Below are 25,206 nucleotides of genomic sequence, written 5' to 3'. Positions count from 1 at the left end.
GGCCATCAGACTGATCAACTCACGCTGATTTGGGTGTATTTCTATGTTACATTGACTGTTCTATTTATCATAAATTATTATGATTGCACATTGCACATTTAGACGGAGATTTAACAAAGATTTTTACTCCTCATGTATGTGAAGGATGTCAGAAATTAAATCAATTCAATTCTAAGTCACAGTACTAAACAAACAATCTGCCTAAACTAATAACACAAACAACTACTTTTTGTCTTTATTGAACACAGTGTTTAATCATTCACAGGAAAAAGTATGTGAACCCTTGTATTTAATAACTGGTAAAGCCTTCTTTAGCAGCCATAACCTCCAAACATATCCTGTAGCTGCTGATCACACTTACACAATGGCGAGGAGAAATTTTAGACCATTCCTCCATAAAACTGTTTCAGTTCATCAGTATTTCTGGGATACCTCGCATGAACAGCCCTCTTCAGGTCATGCCACTGCATCTCAATTGGGTTATCGTCAGAACTTTAACTTGGCCATTACAAAATTTTCTTCTTTTTTTGTTGATTTATTCTTGTGTTTCAGATCATTGTCTTATTGCCATCATCCAACTTCTATTAAGCTTCAGGTGATGAACCACTATCCTGACATCCTCCTGGAAAATGTCTTGATACAATTTTGAATTCATTGTTCCCTCAACAATTGCAAGCTGTCCAGGCCCTGAGGCAGTAAAGCAGCCTCACACTATGATGCTCCTTCCACAGCTGGGATGAGGTTTTGGTAATGGCGTGCAGTGCCCTTTTTCCTGATGAACACCCAGGTCTTTAGAAATGCTTTTGTTGCCTTTTCCAGCTTCATGTATCTCTACAATTCTTCCAACGTTCTCTGAAAGTTGTTTTGATCAAGGCACATAAACAGATCTTTCTTGAGAAGAACAGGCTCTGTCAGTAACCTTTTTTTTTTAAAAGAAAATCAGGCAGGGTACCTCTACAACCCTCACTTCCAGTCTCATCTCACCGACTGGAACACCTGAATTCAAATAGCTTTTGTAGAAGGCATTACCCCAGAGGTTCACATTCTTTTTTTTAAACGTAGACTGATTATTTAAATGGTGTATTCAGTATTGACGAGAAGTACAATTGTTAGTGTGTTATTAGTTTAGGTAGATTGTGTGTTTGTAACAGACGAAGATCAGACCATATTTTATGAGCAATTATTGAAGAAAACCAGGTAATTGCAAAGGGTCAAGTACTTTTTCTTGTAACTGTAGCTGTTTGACCGAATCTGTGGCAGGCAGTGAGCAAACCGATACCAGGAATAAACGTACCTGACCTTGTGTCCACGATAGCAATGGTAGAAGTGATGACTTTTAGTGTACTTTAAATTTAAGTGGACCTGAATTTTTTCCACTAATTTTTTCTGCACATTCCTGGATGTGGTAATTTATTCTGTTAATTAGGGATTTGTATCAATTAGTTTTAATGATATTCGGGTAGTAGCATTTATTTCCTAAAGCTAAACAAAAAAATCCTTACATGCAGCACCTAATATCCATACTACATCTATGTTATCAGGAAATTAACCTTCAGCACCAGACACAAACACATTCTTTCCAAATCAAATCTGGAACCAGCTTCAGAATTTTTAATCAATGTAACTATTTGAATGTAAAGAAAATACCAGGTAGCTAAAAATCCTAGCTTCTGACATTCACCTTTGGGCAACCATTGTCTGATGTCATATAGTGAAGGAGAGATTAATGACCAACATTTTCATACATGAAGACACATATTGTATGCTCTACTTGGATCTCCCTGAGCTTGCTCCTATAGTCATCTGGAGAAATATACTATCCGAATAACAAAAAAAAACCTTTCTATATAAACTCTCAAATAACAGTGTAAATCACCACATACAGAAACTTGGAGAGAAAACCAGGGGAAAAATTCGGATCAATTTGTATTTAAAATAAACTGGAAGTGCTCAAATAATAATTCTGAAAATATGGCAGGAAGTTTTTGTCTTGGCTTTTTAAAATCCATTACATATACTCGCCACCTATGAGCCACAACGTGCTTGACAATAGTGAATATGCAGCTAGATTTATGTTATAATTCTTACTTACTTGCCACATTGGGACTAGAACGATGGTCTGCTCGGTTTTTCAATAATCTGTCATCCCCAGATGGTTTCTTTGGTTCATTGTATTCAGTCCATCCTATTGGTGAATTCTCCGGTGTTCCATTCTGAGGGTTATTGTTGTACAATTCAAAACCTTCACTCTTTGGGCGAGGTTTACCTGAGCCACGGCGATCAGAAGCTGAAAATGGGAGAAAATATTTTAGAATTTAACCTGATTTGGAATATAATTGTTCTCAAAATACCCATTTTAAAAAACATCTGTTCAAATATTAATATAAAAGCAGAAAATAATGGAAATCTTCAAGAAAAATATGAACATCATGGGATTATCCATAGCACTTGTGAATTTGGAATATTTGACTGACTTGAATGATTCAAGTATTGAAAATATGAAAATTAATTTGCATTAAGTTGTAAGTTAAGTGAAAAGAAAACAGCTGGGTCAGGGACTGAGGTTGGAGGCCCAATGACAGTGAGTCAGAATCCAAGCAAGAACTGGAGGTTCAGAGAGCTAATACTGCTATTGGCTGTCTTGCTTTTGTTCTACTGTTGCTGTTTATGTTATTGTGTTGAACACTGTGGGCATGCTATGTTAGTGCTGGATTGTGTAGCAACACTTGCAGGCTGCCCCCAGCACATCCTTGGCTATGTTGGTTGTTAACGTAAACAACACATTTCACTGTATGTTTTGATGTTCATATAATAAATCTGAATCTAGTTCACTCAAGCTGGTTAAAATGGAAACAAATGATAGTAGTAAAAAAAAGTGGGACAAACAAAATGATTATCATTTTCAAATTTATTTAATTGAACACAATGATCCCTTTTCCTGCTGATGTCAAACACACAGCTCCAACATCTTAAATTAAGAATATGCCCAGTGTAAGCAGTAACACCCATCATACAAAGCCAGAAGGAATTAAGAATAGAACAGCTGGCCTTTTCCATACCTTATCCTAATTTTGCAAAGCACAGCAAGCTCAATACCACTCATTAAAATTATATTTAACATAAATATCCGAGGCACAAATAGGCAATATATTTAAATCTACAATCTAAATATCTACAGTTTGTTTTAAGTTGTCCCATTCCCTCAGGAATTCTAATATTAACCTCACTAACCATCTGGATTCCCTCAAGCACTGCAAAGGCTCTGAACCCTCAGCAAAATCAAATGATTTTCTGAAAAGCTTGCAATTTGCTGACTATACTCTGTTGGTGCAAGTCATATAACTCAACATGCTACAATGATGATGAGGAGAACCAAGTTTCCAAATATACATTCCAGTGTAAATGCAGATATGCCAGGAAATTGAGTGGTGCAAGGATAGCTCACTGTTTCCAGGAAGTTTTGACCAATGAGGGTAGTAAAATAAAACATTCCTTAGCATTTCATCACATGATAAACAATAAACTATTTTGGAAGTATATAGATAAACAAATAAAACAATTGGTTTAGAGACAGCTAGATCTAAAATTAACGAGTAATACATTTTGGACAAGGATACCATAAGAACATTTTGATCTTAAACAGAACCACTGGTCCTTTTACTTTCACCTGGAGGCTTTATAAAGAAAGCTATGAACATAATGACTGCCAAGGATAAAGAAATATTATTTAACTTGAAAAGATGCAGCACAACGGGATTTTTAAGAGTCTCGTTTGGCACGGAACAGCTGTTAGTGTTGCTCTCTCAAAGCTCCAGCAATCCAGATTTGATCCTGATTTTGGTTGTGTGACAAAAGAACCAGTTATCAGAAGATTGATGCCGATAAGAGGACAATGGGGGAACACGCAAGGTGCTAAAAAGAGAGAGACGAGAGAGATTACCGAAAGGAGACACGGTTCCGAGTATTGTCAGAGACCAGTGGCTTTGAACCTTGAACTGTTTGAAGTTTGATGCACAGGCGATACCCCAGCAGGGGGATAAAAAGGGACAGGTTCACTAAGGCAACAGACACACGACACCACGAGGTAACGAGACCCTGGAAGCAGTGTGCCCCCCCCCCCCACAAGTTGGTGGGAGTTTTTGGAGGTCTGGTCGCGGGACCAGCCATAGACGCACAGGGTGGAAAGATACGGTCGGGCGGGAACCTGGTGTGTGTGTCCGCCCTTGCCTGGGTGCTGGGTTCACCGCAGAAGAACGATCGTATCTGGAACGGAAGGGTCACAGCCGGTGACCTCAGAAGTCATTACAAAGGGCTCGCCCGAAAGCTAACTGCGAGGAATATCGAAGGTCTGTTTGGAAACCGATTTGCATATTCATTCGTTCTCTCTCTCTTCCCCACCCAACGGCACAACAGCGATTACTGCGAACTGAACTGAACTAAATTGAACTGAACTTTGCGTCACTTGAAACTGATCATTTACCCCTAGACTGCGATACAGCTTGATTGATCCTATTATCCTAGTTCTGTGTACATGTGTGTTTTATCATTGCTAAACTGTTGCATTTATATCCTTTTGATAAGAGTACTGTGTTGCTTATTTCTTTAATAAAACTTTCTTAGTTCCAGTAATCCAGACTCCAACTAAGTGGTCCATTTCTGCTGGTTTGGCAACCCGGTTACGGGGTACGTAACAGTTGCTACCATGTGGAATTTGCATATTTTACTCCAAAAGACTTGATGATGTCTCTGGGATGCTCCAGTTTCTCTTCACACACCAAAGATGTTCAGGGAGGTTAAATGACCATTATAAATGACCCCATATTGAAAATTAAAAGCGAAAGCTGGTAGGCACACAAGAGGTAATAAATTGCAGAAATGCAGGGGAATAAGACCTGTGCAGCAAACCAGCAGGGACTTAGAGCAAAAATATATTTTTATGTCCTAATACAGTAAATATATGGAAAGTACAAGACTAATATGCAATTTAATATATTGTTTCAAAATCTTGATATAGAACTTGCCTCTCTGCATCATTGGAGAAGGTTGGTTAAGTAGAGTAGCCAAACCATGGTAAATGGCTCCTTGTCTTGCTATTTCTAAGGTTACCACAGAACCTGTTCTTGTCATTAGCTCTGCAGCCCTGAAAGAGAACATTTCCTTAAAATTTTAATTATAGTTTAAAATTGACTGAAATCACAATTGACAAAGTTCTGGAATTGTTCAGTTTGCACAATTTGGATACAAATGACCAATTAAAAAAGTTTACGCTGTCTTCTCCTTATGACCTACTTAGAGCATGCAGTACCCCCCCCCACCCCCAACTGACCCTTGATTTTTTTTTAAATACTTTAATGGACCATCACGAGATATTTGAAGTTAGTACAAGAACTGCCTCTCCATATGACACTCTTATTGCAGGTGAAGAGGGTGTGAACATTTGGACTCAAAGACCATGTTACTAACGCTTGAGTTGAGCTCATCGTGCTTTAAGCAAACTGCAAGGAAGTACTTCACCTTTCCTGTGAAAGCCCTACGAGACTGCGTCCATCAACACTAAGTAACTGATCTCCAGCTGCCAAACGACCATCCTGCAGATAGAAGTAACTTATTATGATTTGGACAGAATTAAATAAAAGTTTTGCAGCAATGTTCAGATAAGATACATATATGAAACAATAGCTGATGTTTTGTCATTAAAACCACTTAATTAGTTCTGGTTGATCTTTCACGTCAGCGCTACATCCCTATACCAACCTTTGATTCTCTTAATATACAAACATCCATCAGTCTCTCTTGAATACATTTCGTGACTGAGCTGCCACAGCCCTCTTAGGAGGAAATAACGAAGATTCAAACACGAGGAAATCTGCAGATGCTGGAAATTCAAGCAACACACACAAAATGCTGGTGGAACGCATCAGGCCAGACAGCATCCATAGGAAGAAGCACAGTTGACGTTTCGGGCCGAGACCCTTCGTCAGGACAAACTGAAAGAAGAGATAACTAAGATTCACTGTTCTCTGGATGATTATATTCATTATCTGTCCTAAATGGCCAATCCCTATTTTTGAGTCTGTGACCCTGTTCTAGAAACTCAAGTTAGAGAAAACATCAACTTTATGCCAACCTGTCAAGTACTGTGGAAATTGTATTCAAGTCTAATTAATCTCTCAAAGGACAATCCCCATCACAGGAACCAATTTTGCGAGCCATCATGTAGTGTATAATGTTCTTCTTTGGGTAGGGAGACCAGGTCTAAATACAGTATTGCAAGTGAAACCTCATCAGGATCCTATGTAATTGCATTAAAGCATCGTTACTTTTACAAGCCCTTTTGCAATACATATCAGCATACCATCTACTGTCTCAACTGTTTACTGCACATTAGCTTTCCATGATTCTGTTAATAGATGCCTGGTTTCCAATAAACACCAACACTTCTACCTCATCTTAAAGACATTTTCTTAACCTATTTTGTTTCTACCAGTTGATGACTTCATATTTCCATGCTGTAATTGCCATGGCCTCACCAATTCAATTAGCCTACTTTTATCCCATTAAAGTCTCCCTATATCCTCTCCACACCTCCCTGGCATCCAAAATTCACATGATCAACAAGGCTAAACATATTACTCCTGGCCTATTCATCCAAATCACTGATTACAGATTATGAACTGGGGCCCAAGCAATGAACCCTACTCAATCTCACTAGGTTTTGGCATCAAACCCAGTTAATCACACTGATTTCTGATCATTTGACCACTCTTAATCCAAATTAGCATTTTCAGGCATGAAGATAAATAATGTACAGCAAATCAGAGCAAACAATTTTGCCCTTCTCTTTTCTGCTAACAGTGAGCCTTATTCTGTTTGTGAATACTTCTAATTCAACTTGTCAACTAAAGTGTCTAACAAGAGTTCAGAAATATACCAGTCAACATAAAACATACAGCATAAAACAATCTACAGCATATTACAGGCTCTTCGGCCCACAATGTTGTGCCGACCATGTAAACTACTCTAGAAACTGCCTTGAATTTCCCTAGTGCAGAGCCTTCTATTTTTCTAAGCTCCGTATACCCATCTAAGAGGCTCCTAAAAGACCCTATTGTATCTGCTTCCATCACCACCGCTGGTGGGGAATTCCACGTACCCACCACTATGTGCGTGAAAAACTTACCCCTGACATCTGCTCAGTACCTATTTCCAAGCACCTTAAAACTATGCCCCCTCATGTTAGCCATTTCAGCCATGGGAAAAAGCCTCTGGGTATCCACATGATCAAAGCCTCTCATCATTTCATACATCTTCATCAGGCCACCTCTCATCCTCCGTCGCTCCAAGGGAAAAGGCCAAGCTCACTCAACCTAATCCAGGCAACATCCTTGCAAATCTCCTCTGCAGTTTCTCCATAGTATCCACATCCTCCTTGTAGCAAGGTGACCAGAACTGAACACAGTACTCCAAGTGGAATCTGACCAAGGTTTTATATAGCTGTAACATTACTTCACAGCTCCTGAAGTCAATCCCACGGTTGATGAATGCCACCACACCATACACCTTCTTAACAACACTGTAAACCTGTGCAGCATCTTTGAGTGTCCCCCAAGATCTCGTTGATCCTCCACACGGCCAAGAGTCTTACCATTAATATTATATGGTAAGACTCTTGGCAGCGTGGAGGATCTGAGAGAAATTCTGACATATGCTTTAAAAATCAGTACAAAATAGTTAAAGGTTTATTTTTGGTTTTGTCTTGAGGGCTCTGGGTAATAGTCTACCATTAGTGTTGCACTTCATTTTGGCCTGAGGGGGTCTGTGATCTACAGTATGGAGAGACTGGGGGATCATTACCACCAATTAAACTTGAACAAAAAGCAAAAGAACTACTAATGCTGGAAATCTGAAATGGTTGCGAAGAAAAAAAATTTCAGGATGTATATTGTATACATTTCCCTGACATTAAATGTACCTTTGAAATAGAAAATGCTGGAAATATTCCACAAAGCAGACAGCATCTGTGCAGATATAAATGAACCTTTCCAGGTTCTTATAAAAGGTTACCTTAAAAAGTTAATTCAAGTTCTCTCTCCATGCATACCAATAAATCAACAGCTTGATTTTGGATTAATCAAAAACAAACTTCTTCAGGTCAATGATGTAATGTCATCATCCTCATCTTGAGGATCTGGAAATAAAGAGGAAACCCGAAGTGGGTTCCAGATAGCATGACCTTGATTTAACTTGACAAGACTCCGGAAATTAGAGGCATCACTTCATTGTCCTTCACAGGAACAACATCTAATAAAAAATTTTTGTAGGTCTTCCCAAAAATCTCAATACGAATTTAAACCATCAAATAACTTGCACAGTTTAGCACAGCAAGGAAAGTGGGAGAAACAAACTTCTCTACACACCCTCCTTTGACCTCACAAAGACTTTGTCAATTTATGTATTGGAGGATTCCTCTGGATATACAGTACTTCAATATGCATCACATCTTTGTCAGCTTGCTCCATGACATGCATGTAATGGTTTTCAATAATAAAAAAAAATTTAGTTAATTCAGGAGTCAAGCCAATTTGTATTATTACTTTAACAGTGTTCTTAATACTGTTTACTGAACTGCTACAATGATCGTCACCCACTACTGAATGGATGCTAGCTATTCAGCTTCCAATGATTACAATCCAAATGCAAGACCATTTTAGCAGCCTTGACAATTTTCTTCAATAAGTTGATGAAATTACAGATTATGTTCAACCAAACAATAAATTTGCTGAAGTACAGTTGGAAACAGCTGGTAGTACTGTCACTCAATAGCCAGAAGAATAAATATACTAAGCCTCTCTCAATCAGACCCAACTCTGCCAGTTCTCACTTGGGGATCTCTGGAAATCGTTCTGCATTTCCTGCATCTTCGTTGCCATGTTATAATGGCTTCAACTCAAAAAGTACAAAAATAAAATTTCTTGGATTATGTATATTTTTCTCACAAAATTGCATGAAATTTCCCACTTTGGAATGCTATTCAAATTTATCTGTGCAATGGCATTTCAATTAGTTCTTCTTAATCAGAAAAAAAACTTTCTTACCATGTCAGCAGCTCCACCTTTTACAACAGATTTAACATAGATTCCCAATTTCTCTTGTCCTGCACCCTGAAGACATTGAAGGAAGTTTATTATCAAAGAGTACGAACATTTTCCGGTGATTAATTCTGGCTGAACTTACTAAGCAATGGGTAATTTTTAAGATGCAAATTAGCTTCAATCTTGTGACTGAGTGAATGAATAAACTTCTTAATACTTCAAGTAAATTACTGTAAAAGGAAATGGCAGGAACAACAACGCCAATTTGTAACACGAGATGTCCTGAAACGTGACAAAAGAATCAAAGAAAGCAACAAATAGATTTCAAATACAACTAGATAAATCAACTTACAACAATACTGAGTATATGAAACTTCAATTAAATCTGCAAACAAGGTTATTGAGCAGGTGGTGTGCAGTACCAGCACCAAATGGAAGGTGACAGCCACAGGCTGAGCATTCATTTGAAACTGGATTGCGGCCTTTGGCCAATACCAAGCACAAACTAGGTACTTGCTACTTTAAGAACAAGAACAAAGACAGTGAAAAAAATCTTCAATTGACCATAGCATAATAATTCACTGTTCGGTGCTATTCAAATGGTGCAAGTAAGCATGAACAGGGTAGACAAAGTTATACAATCAGAGACTTATCAAAGGTACAATCAAAGGTTGTGCCTGCCTGTCTGGTTGACATTGTTAGCAAGATTAAGGTTGAAAAAAAAATGAAGGTTAAAGGAAGAGGATTCAGTTTTTATGACTCTCACTGTAAACAATAAAGGCAGAATTCTAAATATTTATTTTTCAGAGCAAGTTTTATGAACTAGGATCAAATTAAAATATAAACCTCACTATAATTTTATGTCTGTTATTCAAATCACATAAAAATTGCTAAAGGGTCAAAATCAACTACAAAAATGCATATCTGAAAATCAGCAAGACACTGATTTTGATTTATGGACAGCCACCAACACTGGGAATCAGAACAATCTGTTTAGACTAGGGCCTTAAATTAAGGCAGGTTTAAATTAGTAACAGGGAAGGAGTTTGGAAGGATTTGGGCAAGAGGAAAACTTTAAAGTGCAAAGTCACAGCTATGCAGCAGAGTTACCTTGGCAAATGTGAACATTAAGACAGAAAGGAACAAGTGTATGCCCAAACAGATAAATTGAAATTTGATCAAAATGGATGATGGTGGAAATAAAATGGCGAGAGTTAAAATGGGTTTCATAATTCTCAATAACATACAATATAGCAAGAAATGTAATGCATAAAGTGATCCAAATATGGCTAACATTAGAGTCCACAGTTAGCCAGTAGTCCTCAACCACTGGGCCACAGACCGGTACTGGGCCGCAAAGCATGTGCTACCGGGCCACGAGGAAACAATATGATTTGGCGATATGAAACGATATGAGTCAGCTGCACCTTTCCTCATTCTCTGTCACGCACTGTTGAACTTGAAATAACCTACCAAATCATACCAATAACACATAAAACCTAAAATAACACCTACATGACCAGAGTGTATATTTCAGACTGCACCATTAACAAAGAAATTTTGCAGATGCTGGAAATCTTAAACAACACAAAATACTGGGGAAACTCTGCCAGTCCAGCACCATCTAAGGAGGTGATGAAACACCCCAGGATTCTCAGGTACCCCTCTACCTCTCATTCTATGAACCCTTTGTTCGTAGGAGCCCCTGTATCTTTTCCCCACCCCATCTCCCCCTAAACATCCCAAACCTCCCCTCTCCTCTGACTCCTCCAACACTCAACCCTTCCCTGACCCCACCTCTAATTGCTTCCATTATCTTCACCATTCCCTTTGACCTCCCCATCTAAGTGGAAATGTTCTGTCTCAGCAAGGATCTAACTTTTATCCCCTGCACCCCTCAGTGAATTCTGCACCTGGCATGATGCCGAGTTCTCCATCTCTGAGCCTACCTTTTTTTGGCAAGGATTCCTCACACGTCACTAATGACCCTCTTTTCCTGTCTTCAGCCCTCCTCTTCTTGGAGGCTACACTCTGGTCTTCTGCCGGCTCTGGTTCATTTCATCTCCAATTGTGGATGAGACATCAACTGTCTTGACTTCAGCATTTCTTTCTCCTTTTTGAACTTCGCACCCTCTGAATGCACACCCTTACACATTCTCAGCACCAATCCCAACCTCACTATCAAACCCACAGTCATGGGCCCCAGCTATACCTGCTTTTTCCATCAGCCACATGGAACAGTCCATGTTCCAAGTCTACACTGATAATGTTCCCCAACTCTTTCTCCACTGCAATGATGACTGCCTTGGTGCTGTTTCCTGGACCCATGCTGAGCTCATAAATTACATTAACTTTGCCTCCAACTTCCACCCTTCCCTCAGATTTACTTGGCCCATTTCTGACTCCTCTCTCCTCTTTCTCAATCTCTGTTTCTATCTGTAAAGTCAGACCATCTTTTACAAACCTACTGACTTTCACAGCTATCTTGAATATACCTCTTTCCATCCTATCATTTGTAAAAATGCTATTCCCTTTTCCAAGTTCCTCTGCTGCATCTTTTCTCAGAATGGTGCTTTCCATTTTACAACTTCTGAGATGTCCTCATTCTTCAAAGAACAGGGTTTCCTTTACACCATCTATACTGACCTCATCTGCATCTCCTCCATTTATCCCATTCACTCACCATCGCAACTTGGAAGGGTGTCCAACACATCATTCTCCATAACATCCACCATCTCTAACAAAATCCTACCACTAAGCATATCATCCAACCCACCGCCCCCATTTTCCATAGGGATCACCTTGTCCATGCCTCCCTCCCTGACACTTATCCCTGCAAGTTTGACAAGTATTACACCTGCCCCTACATCTCCCTTACTACCATTCATGGCCCCCAACAGTTCTTCCAGATGAGGTGACACTTCACCTCAAAGTTGTCAGGAGTCATCTACAGTATCCCATGCTCCTGATGTGTCCTCCTCATAGGTGAAACCCAACATAGACCAGGAGACCACTTCGTCAAACATTTTCACTCCATCTGCCACAAAAGGTGGGATTTCCCAGTGGCCACTGATTTCAATTTGACTTCCCATTCCCATATATTGGTTCAGAGCCTCCTCTACTGCTACAATAGGTTGGAGCAGCAATACCTCATATTTCATCTGGGTACCCTCCAATCTGATGGTATGAATATTTATTTCTCCAGCTTCCAGTAACATCACCCACTCCTTCCTCTCACTTTCCATTTTCCTTTTCAGATTCCCTTTACCTTCCATGGTTCAATGTCCTCCATCAAATTCCTTCTTCTTTAGCCCTTTACCTCTTCCACCCATCACGTCCCAGCTTCCTATTTTATTCCCCCCTTTCCCACTCATCTTCTCCCTCACATGGTTTCACCCACAGTTTGTATTCCTTCTTCACTATCCCCTCCACCTTATTCTGGCTCCCCCCACCCCCCCAATTCCATGTTAATGAAGGCCTTTAAACACCGACTGTTTATTCTCCTCCACTGATGCTGAGCTGAGTTCCTATAGCAGTTTTCGTCTACTGTACAAGATAACATTGACAGCCAGCATTTTCCCATGAAAAGAATCCTAAGCAACTAATTCAAATGCTGATTTTCGTTAACCTATTTCTTTATTTCACAGTGAAGACAAGTTTCTATACCATTATTGAATTAGTCATAACTGACAGCCAGGTCCTAAGGTCTCACACTTATCCCAGGTATTAAAAATTTGTATGTTGCAAGACTGTTCATTAGTTCAACACATACAAGCAATCGCTAATTGTACACAAATGTCATACACTTTAGAAAGTACCAGATAGAGGTACTGATGACCTAATAAACTTTGGAACGCACCTCAATAAATTATATTGCTGATGAATACGCATCTCACATGACAGAGACTGCTTGAGGGACCTTCCTTCATACTGGTAATATCATTCTCAGATGACTTTAAACGAATCTGCTTACCTTAGCTGCTACAATGCTTAGTCCCATTCCATTTTGCTTCTTTAATGTCACTGTAATTATTTCTGGCTCTTTGCGGTTCGGTTCAACCTGTAAAAAAAAGGATCCTGAATAAAGCAAATTTAGTAAACAATCTTCATTTCATCAAGTAATAGAAGGGATTTATCAGCTTGTTTTAATTCAGCTGCTAAAATAGTTGTTTTCAGCTCAAATACATAAACAATTGATCAAGTGTAAAAATCACATTTAATTAGTAAACATCATGCATCATTACTGTATGATTTTAATAGAAATTATAAATTTACACTATATCATGGGCTTCTTACTTTTTAAATCCCTAAAGGTTAACTTGCAAGTTGAGTTGGTAGGGAAGGCAAAAGCAATGTTAGCATTAATTCTGAGGGGACAAGGAGGAAATGCTGCGGCTTTATAAGACACTGGTCAGGCACCTCGGGAGTATTGAGAGCTGTTTTGGGCCCCTTATCTAAAAAAAGATGTGCTGGCATTGGAAAAGGTCTAGAGGAAGTTCTCGAGAATGAGAAAGTACGAGGAGCATTTGGTGGTGGGGGTGGGGGGAGTGGTTGGTGTCATCTCATTGAAACCTATTGAATATTGAAGTGGATGTGGAGAGGATGTTTCTATAGTGGGGAAGTTTAGGACCAGAAGGCAGAGCCTCAAATTAGAGGGGTGCCCATTACAAATTAATATAAATTTAAGTTGCAACTGCAACCCTTTCAAAGTAATGTTCAAACTAGGGAAACACTAATACAATTCCATCAAAAATCCATTAAATACAAACAAAACGTTCAGAGGCTAAATTGTATATAGGTTGCTGCTGGTTGCAACTTAAACCAGTGATGAAAGATCACAAAGTACAGATATTTATGAAGTATCAGCTGTGGAGATACAATGAAAATTAGGTTAAATGATTACATTCCAAAATACACATTCAGCAAAACTTATTAATTGTACAGCCACAGATTTCGTTTGTTTCAGAAATAAAACTTGACCACTCTTAAACCTGCTCATATCCAATAAAGGACGAAATATTAAAACACTTGATTATGTACAGTGACAAAAAAAGGGAAAGTTTTCCATTAAAAATAAATATACAAAAATAAAGGGGCATAGTCATTTAAGTAGCTACAATACTAAAGCACTACTCAAAAAAAAAATCACCTTTTCTGATGTCCAAGGTGGTATGGTATTGTAAAATTTAATGTGCATATTTAAAAGCACCCCATATGCATACTCTAAAAAAAGTAATTAAAGTTAATAAAACAAATGCATTTGGACACGATACAAAAACATTTTTGTTGGAAATGATGACTTCTTTGGAAGAATGAAACTTTTCCATCTACAGGCTTTTAATGTTCTAACTTATTCACATTGCTGATTCAAATTGGACAAGAAAAAACAATGGTATGATTACAATACCTCCCTGCACTCTACAAATTTTTAATATTTTCTTTATGTATCGTAGTTTTTGATGTTAGTATCAAATACTTCAGTCATACAGTGTATTTTTAGGTGCACTTCCATTCATTACAACTACAATGAAAATGTACCTTTACACTACTTCTAAGTTTGCTCTAAACCCTTTAAAATACACTTCAGTAGTCATACAAAAGAATATCTACGCATTCAAACCAACCTACCAACTCAGTAGTATCAGATGGAAAATGGTCAAAGTCAGCACTTTCGAAATAAATTGTCCAAGTGCCTGGTGATCGTGAATGCGATGTTAGCCTACAATAGCCTGCAAGGAAGAACACATTTAAATAGATGGTGCCTTATAGTGCATTAAAAAAAAATAGACACCAACACTACAAAATGGATACCTATTGTGAGACAGTAATTTTGGAGTAGGAAAGGGGATAAAGGAGGAATGAGGTTCCCATTTGACTGCTAAGACCTTCAATAAATTAACTCACTGTTTATTTTTAAACAGAAACTATATTTTTAAACTTAATTTAAGATTTTTTGTTGAAAATTGTTTCAATTAATTGAATAATTTTAAGATTAAATTATTAAAGAGGTAGCATTAATTTCAGATAACAGCACAACAACTGTCTAATCACAAACAAGAGAAATCTGCAGATGCTGGAAATCCAAGCAACACACACAAAATGCTGGAGGAACTCAGCAGGCCAGGCAGCATCTATGAAAAAATGTACAGTCGATGTTTCAGGACGAAGCCCTTTGGCAGGGCTGGAGGGAAAAAAGCTAAAAGTAGATTTAAAAGGTGGGAGGAGAGAGAGAAACACCAGGTGATAGGTGAAACCTGGAGGAGGAAGGATGAAGTAAAAAGCTGGGAAATTGATTGGTGAAAGAGACAGAAGGCCATGGAAGAAAGAAAAGGGGGAATGGGGGGGAGGGGAAAGAGCACCAGAGGGAGGCAATGGGTGGGCAAGGAGATGAGGCGAGGGATGGAAAAGGGGATGGGAATGGTGAAGGGGGAGGGGGCATATACCAGAAGTTTGAGAAATCGATGTTCATACCATCAGGTTGGAGGCTACCCAAATGGAATACAAGGTGTTATTCCTCCAACCTTATTGTGGCCTCATCACGACAGTAGAGGTTATGGATGGACATATTGGAATGGGAAGTGAAATTAAAATGGGTGGCCACTGGGAGATCCCGCTTGTTCAAGCAGACAGAGCATAGATGCTCAGCAAAGTGGTCTCCCAATCTACATTTCTTTCTCCCCGCCCCCCACCTTTTAAGTCTACTCTTCAGCCTTTTTCCTGCAGTCCTGCCGAAGGCTTTCCACCTAAAATGTCCACTGTACTTTCTTTTACCCCGTAGATGCTGCCTGGCCTGCTGAGCTCCTCCAGCATTTTGTGTGTGTTGCACCAACAGTCTAACGCATCTTTCAGTTAGATCATACGCATATTTTAATCTCTCTCAGTTTAAGCAAGACACATTACATTGAGGAAAATTGAATGGCAGATTTCACAAGAATACATATGAAGCCCTCTGAATCTCCCAGTGAAGAGGATCTGATTGGGGCACAGCAGAAAATTGCAGATACTGAATAACCGAAATACACTAGAAATAATTACAAGACATTAGAAGTGAAAATACATCCCCCATCTCTGGTATTGGTAGCATTTGCCTTTATCTCTCAATATTCTGACTTGAAATGTCTTACAACTTATGATAATTATCTTGTCTCTTTACATTTAGTAAAATGAGCAGTAAAGGAATCTTATTTACCATCACTGTACTAGACTTATTGTTGTCACAGAACAGAGACACACATGTTTAAATCAATTTGCTATTATGAATACAGTGCTTCTACTATATGGCTAGGAAGTGGTTTCAAGCCTCAACTTGCTGTCCAGTTCCTGAAAATAAAGTGACATATGACGTATCCAAACATGCCTGCTAATAAACTGCAAAACTACAGATGACTACAATTGAAATATTTACCTGTATTGGTTGCAGGAATATTGGTGCATTTGTTAAATTCGTTAATCAACCAGAATTCTACATTTCTGCCAATGTATCATTACATGTATCATTAAAATGCAGTAGCCTTGCAAAATTTGACTAAAATTGCATTTAGAACTTCGTGTTCTACATTCACCCAGCCATAATATTTGAAAGGATTTAGTATGCTACCAGCTTCACTGATAGAAAAATCACATAATGAAGTTAATAGGTAAATCACGATTGTGGGAAGAAAAAAAACTAATGGAACAAATCCTCAGGATATGTACTGTTGATAAACTGCGGTAGATTGTGTCATCAGTTTGAAAGATCTAGTCTTGCATCACACAATGTAATTAACACATCTATTTTGCACTGTATTTTGCTGAAGTTGTCATGTGTGAAATAAGGTTATCTTGCAAATAAGCAGTTAGTGATTCGCTTGAACTAAAGGTAGGAAAACAGCATTTCAAGCACATTTGTATGATGTAACCTCCCAAGTCTTTCTTTAACCCAGTGCGTCAACATGCTCTCTTTAGATGCCCATTTCATTTATTTAGCAGTAATGACTTCAAACCTTTGATTTATTAAAAGCATTTTCGTAGCAGGTAAGCAGTACATTTAAAACTTGGTTACTGCTACAGATTTAAAATAGTTTATTCATTCACAAAACATGGCCACTGCTGATAAAAAAAATCAGCATTTGCTATTTATCCATAATTGCTGCAGAACTAAGGAAACTCTTAAAAGTCAACTATATTTGTGAGGCTGACACAACAACTGGGTCAGAATAAGCAAAGATGGCAGAAATAACAAATACTGAACTTTTCACATTTAGACATTGAGAATTATTGTAACAAGTATTTACACATCAATAACTGAACCTTCATAACCCTTCTGGATACAAAAATGTAATATTGTTTAAGAGAATGGAATCTTGACAACACATTCTTGAATGACTGACTCCACATTTTGAGACTGAGCTTAGTCAGAGTCATGGAGCAAAACATAACGGATTCAGGCCCTTCAGCCCAATCAGCCCATGCCAACACCCAGCTGGCCCCAATTTCCTGCGTTCAGCTCATATCTCTCTAAGGCCACCCCTTCATGTACCTCACCAAGCACATCTTAAAAGCGGTTGAAGCAGATGCAATAGTATCAGTTCTGGCAGATCACTAAAGGTACTCACCACACTGTGTGGAAAAGGCTGCCCCTCAGTTCTCCTAAATACTTCTCCAATCCCCCTAAGTCAATACCCCTAGTTTTGGTCTCCCATACCCTGGGAAAAGACTAACAATCCACCTTATCTATGCCTCTTAATTTTAGACACGTCTATAAGGTCACCACTCATTCTCCTATGTTCCAAGGAATAAAGATGTTCCTGGTCAATCTCTCCACATAACTTGGGCCCTCCAGTCCAGACAATATTTTTCCAATCTTCTCTGTGTTCTTTCCAGTTTAATCACATTATTCCTATAAATAGGGTGACCAAAACTGTAAGCACAATACTTTAATACTCTAAGCACAACCTCACCAACGACTTACACAGTTGCAATATAATGGCCCAACTATTATACTTAATACCCTGACTGATGAACATGCTAAACACCTTTTCCACTATCCTGTTTACTTGTGTAGCCACCTTCAACAAATTCAGCCCACATTTGCTACTTCTCGACTCACTTTCCAAGCTGATCAAGATCTCCCTGTAGCCTATGATAACCTTCTTTACTATCAAAATTACCTAATTTTGCGTCACCTGCAAGCCTTGTACATTCACATCTAAATAATTTATATAAATAAAAAATAACAAGGATCCCAACACTGACCTCTATGGCACACCAGTAGTCACCAACCTCCATTTTGAGAAACAACCTCAACCCCGCTTCCCATCTCTTAAGCCAATTTTAAATCCACCTAGCTGGCTCTCCCTGGATTCCATGGGACCTAATCTTCCAGATCAGTCTACCATGTTGGACCTTATCAAATGTCAAAATAGACAACATCCACTTCCCTGCCCTCTAGTTTTTTGTTTACTTCTAAAAAAAAATGATAGGCTTTTCAAGCACGACTTAAGCACAGAGCCATGCTGACTCCTCTTAATCAAACTGTCTATCCAAATACTGACAGATCCTGTCCTCCAGTACTTCTCTATGACTGATTTAAGCCGACAGGCCTGTAGTTCCCTAGGATGTTTTGCTACTCTTCTTAAACAATAAACCAACATTAACCATTTTCCAGTCTTCAGAAACTTCACCAGTGGCTAACAATGAGCTATCTCCGCAAGGGCCTCTGAAAGTCCAAGGACAGACTGAGTTAGGCCCGAGAGCTTTAACTACCTTAACGGGCTATAAGACTGAAAGTACCTTCTCCCTGATAACAAATTTTCTTCAAAACATCTTTACTATTTTTCCCTCATCTCTGGAGCAACCATGATTTCCCCCCCAGTTAAAACACCCATCTCCTATGGTTTGAGACATAGCTGATCCTGCAGTTCTCTAAGGGGACCTCTCCCTAGGCACCATTTTATTTCCAAAGAGCTATAGACCTCTTGGTATTTTTCTTAACCTTACCTGCCAAATCCATTTCATACCTTCTTGCTCTCCTAATTCCCCTCTTAACAGTATTCCTATTATTTTTATGGTCAAAGGGATTTCCTTCTAAACTGAATGTATGCCTCCCTTTATTTGCTGAGACCCTCAACATCTCTTGTTAGCCAAGATCTGTTAAAACTTGCCAGGTTTACCCTTCACCCTAAAAAGGAACATGCTGCTCCTGGACTTCTGATATCACTTTTAAAATTCTCCCACTTGCCATTCATTCCTTTCCCCTCAAGCAGGCTCTCCCAATCAACCTCTGCCTAATTCCCACAAAATTAATCCTGCTCCAGTTTAGGACTCTCACCTGTGGACCTTCCGCCCATCATTTTTCCATCTACCTTAAAATTAACGGAATTATGGTCACTTAGAGGCAAAGTGCTTCCTGATCTCCAGCTCAGTTTCTTGCTCTGCCTCATTCCCTAACAGGTTGTCCCGTATTGCACCCTCCTGAGCAGGACCCTCAATCTAAAGACTCAGGAAACATTCCTGGACACACTTCACAAATTCCTCCTTGAACTGGTGAAATTAAAATCTAAAGTATTAATATAACTCTATTATTCTTACAACTATCAGCAGTTTCTCTATATACCTCAAGGTTCTGCCGACTATTAACAGATCTAATTATATAGCCCCACTAGAGTGACATTCCGCTTGTTCCAAAATTCAATCTATATGGCCTCACTAGACAATCCCTCAAAAATGTATACAGTACCATTGGTACATCCTCCCTAATCAAAAAGGTTGCACACCCTCCTCCCTTACCTTTATCTCTGCCATGCCTGGAACACTGAGCTGACAGTCCAGCCTTTCTCTTAGCCATGTTTTTGTCATGGCTATAACATCGCAGTCCTCCAAGCCAAACCACGCTTTAAGTTTGCTGTCTTACCTACTAAAGCTTGAACATTAAAATAAACGTAGTTTCCCTACTTTTACTGTGTCCCCAGCTATCATGATTTCTAGTCTTGCTCCTGTTCAGAACCTCAAACCCACATCCCCAACCCCAGCCAATCTAGTTTAAACCATCCCTTGTAGCACTAGCAAATTTCCCTGCAAGGACATCGGTCCCTCTCTGGTTCAAATGCAACCTGTTCCTTTTGTACACATCAGCTCTATGACAGAAGAGACCTCAATGTTCCAAGAACCTGCCCTCTGCAGTACGTGACACTGGGTGCAATCTTGAATTACTACCCTTGATGCCCTGCTTCTTACATTTCTGAACACTTTAAGCACCTAGTTACAAACACCAGAGGTTGTGCAGATAATGGAAATCCACAAAAAATACTAGAGGAACTCAAAAGGTCAGGCAGCATCCATAGAAAGGAATAACCAGTTGATTTTTCAGGCTAAGGCCCTTCATCAAGATTGTAAAGGAAAGATGGTGGTGGTGGTGGCGGGGGGGCAGGAGGGAGAAGGAGAGGGAGGAGAGGGAGGGGGAGGAGAGGGAGGGGGAGGAGAGGGAGGGGGAGGAGAGGGAGGGGGAGGAGAGGGAGGGGGAGAGGGAGGAGAGGGAAAGAGAGAGGGAGGAGAGGGAATGAACTGAGAAGCAGCCTAGTCAATTTGACAGAGGAGAGTGGACCATAGGAAAAAGGAAAGGAGGGGCACCAGAGGAAGGTGATTAGGCAGGTGGGGAGAACAGCAGGGATGAGAAAGGAGCCAGAATGGGGAAGTGGAAAAAGAGAGGAGAGGAGGACCAAAATTACTGGAAAGCTGGAGAAATTGATGTTCACACCATCAGGTTGGAGGCTACCAGACAGAATGAGGTGTTGTTCTTCCAACTTGAGTATGGCTTCATTGTAGCAGTAGAGGCAGCTATGTTGGAATTGGGCATGGGGAGTGGAATTAAGATGGTTGCCCATCAGGAAATCCTGCCTGTTGTGGTTGGAGAAAAGGTGCTGAAAGTGATTGTCAATCTACGTCAGGTTGAACGCATAACCACTTTCCTACACTGCTTTCCATTTGCCACTTCTTTACCCATTCCCCTAACCTGTTTGTCATTCTGCATGACACCCTGCTTCTTCAACACTACCAGCCCCTCCATCTATCATTGTATCATTCACAAATTTGGCTCAAAGCCATCAGTTCCATTACCCATATCACTTGCATATAATATGAAAAGATGTTTGCTCAACACCAACCCCTGCAGAACATCACTAGTTACTGGCAGCCAACCAGTAAAGACCCCTTTATTCCAAATCTTTGCCTCCTGTCGGTCAGCCAATTTTCTATCCATGCTAGTATCTTTCCGGTAATACCATAGGCTTTTATCTTGTTTAGTAGCCTCATGTGTGGCACCCTACTGAAGGCTTTCTAAAAGTCCAAGTAAACAACATCCATTGACTTTCCTTTGTCTCTCCTACCTGCTATTTCCTCAAAGAATTCCAACAGATTTGTCAGACAAGATTTCCCCTACAGAAACAATACTCATTTTATCCTGTGCCTCCAAGTACTCCAAAACTTCATCCTTAACTCCAACATCTTCCCAATCTCATGTCAGGCTGACAAGCCTACAATTTCCTGTCTTTTGCCTCCCTCCCTTCTTAAAGAGTGAAATAACATTTGCAATTTCTCAATCTTCTGGAATGATTCCATAATCCAGTGATTCTCGAAAGATAACTACTAACGTCACCACAATCGCTTCAGTTAACCCTTTCGGAATCCTAGGTCATAGGATCAGTTGGATTCATCCACCTGTAGACCTTTCAGCTTCCCAAGCACCTTCTCCTTGGGAGTAGCAACTACACTCACTACTGACCCCAAACACACACTAATTTTTGACATTCTGCTGGTGTCTTCCACAGTATAGATTGACACAAAATACTGTCCCCCATTACTACCTCTCCTAATGACACTAATGGAAGCTTCATTTTCCAGTAGAGTAATATCCACTCTCTCCTCTAGTTTACTTTTTATGCATCTGAAAAAAACTTTAGGTATCCTTTTTTAAAATTTTGGATAGCTTGCCTTCATATTTCATCTTTCTCCCCTTAACACCTACTTTTAAAAAAAGTTGCCTTCTGTTGATTTTTAAAAGCTTTCTAATTCTCTCGCTTCCTACAAATTTTTGCAATATTATATGCCTTCTCCTTTATTTTGTTCGACACTCTCTGCATCAACATCCCAATATCAACTTTGTCCTAGGAGCTTGTATACAAATTCACTTCTCAATCTTCTGAACTCCAAAGAATACATGCCCAAATTATCTAGCTTCTCTTGATTAAACAACCCGCTTATTACAGAAATTAGCCTGGTAAACCTTTGGATTGCCTTCAATGTAACTGTATTAGGCAAGGGAAACAAATTGTAGTTTTCCAAGTGATGCCTCACCAACACGGTGCAATTGCAAGAAAACCTCTATTTTCAAACCCCAACTCCTTTGCAATGAAGACCAGAATGCCTTCTTAACTACATGTTGAACCTGCCCATTATCTTTGATTGATTCATGTACTAAAAGACTGGAATGCTCTATGTCAGTTGCTGTTTCTTTCCATTTGATGATCTATTTTGAATTCTATCAGCCAAAGAGAAAGATCTCATACTTCTATACATTAAACTATTTGCCAATCTAATGCCCACCTACTCCACCTATTTATATCCAGTGGCAGAATCAAAGTATCCACATCATATGGCCTTGTATTGTTGGCAAATCTGGAAATTTTACATACTGCTCCTTCCTCCAAGTCATTAGTGTAAATAGTGAACAACTGTGGTCCAAGAACTGATCAAAGTTTAAAGTAAATTCTCAAAATACATATATGGCACCATATACTACCTTGAGATTCATTTTCTTGCAGGCATTTACAGGAAAATAAGATATAGAATTTACAGAATTTATGGAAAATCATAAATAACACAGACAACCAATGTGCAAAAGATGAATCATGTAAATAATTTAAAAAATATTGAAAACATGAGTTGTAGAGCCCATGAAAGTGAGTGAGTTGTGGAGACAGTTCAGTGTTGAGCTGGGGAAAGTTACCCAAGCTGGTTCATGAGCGAGATGATTGTAGGGTAATAACTGTTCCTGAACCTGGTACTTTGGGATACAGGCACCTGAACCTCCTGCCCAATGGTAGTAGCGAGAAGTGAGCCTCACCCAGATATTGGGAGTCCATGATAATGGATGCCACTTTCTTATGGTAGCGCTCCTTGTAATTGTGCTCAAAGGTGGGGAGGGCTTTGCATGAGGGAAATGTGGTCTATATCCACCACATTTTATAGATTCTTCTACTCTGGGCATTGGTGCTCTATAAAAGACTGATGTAACCAGTAGGATACTCTCAAATGCACGTCCGAGTTTTAGAAGAAATGCATAACCTACTCAAATTTCTAAGAAAGTAAAAGTATTGTTGTGCCTTCTCTGTGATGGCATTTATTCTTATGTGGTGGTCCCAGGACAAAACCTTTGATATGGTAACACGAAGAAATTAAAAGTTACTGATCCTCTCCACCTCCAATCTCCTAGTGAGGACTAATTTGTGGACCTCTGCCTTATTTGTCCTGTAGTCGATAATCAACTGTTTGATTCTGCTGAAATTGAGTAAGCAATTGTTACTGTGGCTCCACTCAGCTGGATTTTCAATCTCCCTCCTATATGCCATTGAATCAACTAACACCGCTGGTGTCATCAGCAAACTTAAAATTGGCACTGAAATTGTACTTAGCCACAAATCATTGATATAAAGCGAGGAGAGCAGGGGCTAAGCATGCAGCCTTGTGGTGCTGCTATGCTGATGGTGATGATGTTTACAATACTCCATTTCATCTCTTAACAGTCTGAAAAGGACTCATTCCAACTCTGTGACAGCCAAATTTCCATTACCACTAACTTTTAATTAATGCAGTCTCATGTGTCACCTTGTCAAATGCCTTTCGAAATATTAATTCAGTACATATTTTCCCCAATCTCTCCACATTATATCCTTAATCAAGTTTGCAAAAAAATTTACTGTCATAAAATAGGTAGTTTTATTCAGCTTTTCTAAATGTTTAGCTATATACTCTGATTGATTTTAGCATTTTAAAAGAATGTAGTATTCAAAAAATTATGTGCATGTGGCAAATAATTCAGTAGTAAATAAGTCTGCATTTGGCACATCTATGAAAGACTGAATATTTTGTATCACTCACAACGCTAGTTAAAAAAAGAGGGGAAGGTACCTCTCTGACACAGTGGTTCCAAGAACTCTTGAAGGCCATTGGGAATGTTCCTGACAACATCGCAAGAATACCCATCTTCGGGCAACAGAAAAGGCAGCTGTAGGTCAGGGTCCTCTTCCAATTGCACTTCTCTACCATCGCTGCGAGCAAGTTCATCAGCTGTGTTCTCAGCTAATGCCACTACATTTTCAATCAGCTCCTAGAACAACAAAATGATTGCTGTCAGGACACGTTACAAAAACACAAAAATGTGATGCGCGCCATATTGATGCAGGTTAAATATCACCCAATTATGAAAGTATAAACTATGTATTGTTGTAAAGAGATGTTTCAGAAAGTAATAGCTACACATTTCCATTTTCAAAGAATAAAACAAAAGACAGTGGAAAAATTAGAACGTCTGAAGTGTGCTATTGTGATAGAGGAAACAAACCTGACAATGCACAGAAGCCCTAGCGAAAAATGAAGTTAGTGACAAAACTACTTGCTAGTGGCAAAAATTTTTCATGGACCAACACAGGCGAGATCATACATATCTCAAACTCTTATATAAATAAATAATAATAATGTGAGATTTTTCACATGGCCAAAGACTCACTTACCATCTCATCCAAAAGACCTTCAAGATTCAGCATGTGCTGGAGCACCAGTCTGTTTCATGTACTTTGTCTCTGAAATGGGACCTTGAATCCACATTTCAGAAACAATACAATTATCATTGGCAGTATCTGGGGAAGGGAAGTGGTGCAGGTAGTGATACAAATCCAGATATCAGGCTAAGCACGCTCAGTACAACAAGGCTGGTTGGCGCATGGCCAAGTGGTTAAGGTGTCAGATGTAGTGATCTGAAGGTCGCTAGTTCAAGTCTCAGCTGAGGCAGCATGTTGTGTCCTTGAGCAAGGCACTTAACCACACATTGCTCTGCAACAACACTGGCCCTAGTGCCCTTCCC

General features: G+C 39.3%; 1 protein-coding gene across 6 annotated transcripts in view; it reads right to left on the bottom strand.

Moving 5' to 3' along the window:
- Positions 1 to 25,206, bottom strand: part of afdna (afadin, adherens junction formation factor a) — a 216,550-nt gene that overhangs the window by 46,469 nt on the left and 144,875 nt on the right. For all 6 annotated transcript variants that reach the window (XM_063056597.1, XM_063056601.1, XM_063056602.1 and 3 more), the window contains 7 exons: positions 24,255 to 24,453; positions 14,721 to 14,821; positions 13,066 to 13,152; positions 9,096 to 9,161; positions 5,515 to 5,588; positions 5,022 to 5,140; positions 2,093 to 2,287 (listed from right to left, as the gene is read on the bottom strand). In XM_063056597.1, the coding sequence (XP_062912667.1) occupies positions 2,093 to 2,287; positions 5,022 to 5,140; positions 5,515 to 5,588; positions 9,096 to 9,161; positions 13,066 to 13,152; positions 14,721 to 14,821; positions 24,255 to 24,453 (841 nt within the window). The remainder of the gene's footprint in view (positions 1 to 2,092; positions 2,288 to 5,021; positions 5,141 to 5,514; positions 5,589 to 9,095; positions 9,162 to 13,065; positions 13,153 to 14,720; positions 14,822 to 24,254; positions 24,454 to 25,206) is intronic.

The sequence above is a fragment of the Mobula hypostoma genome, chromosome 8 (assembly GCF_963921235.1).
Source record: "Mobula hypostoma chromosome 8, sMobHyp1.1, whole genome shotgun sequence".
Lineage (NCBI taxonomy): Eukaryota > Metazoa > Chordata > Chondrichthyes > Myliobatiformes > Myliobatidae > Mobula > Mobula hypostoma.
This window is presented reverse-complemented; position numbering and strand designations above follow the sequence as displayed.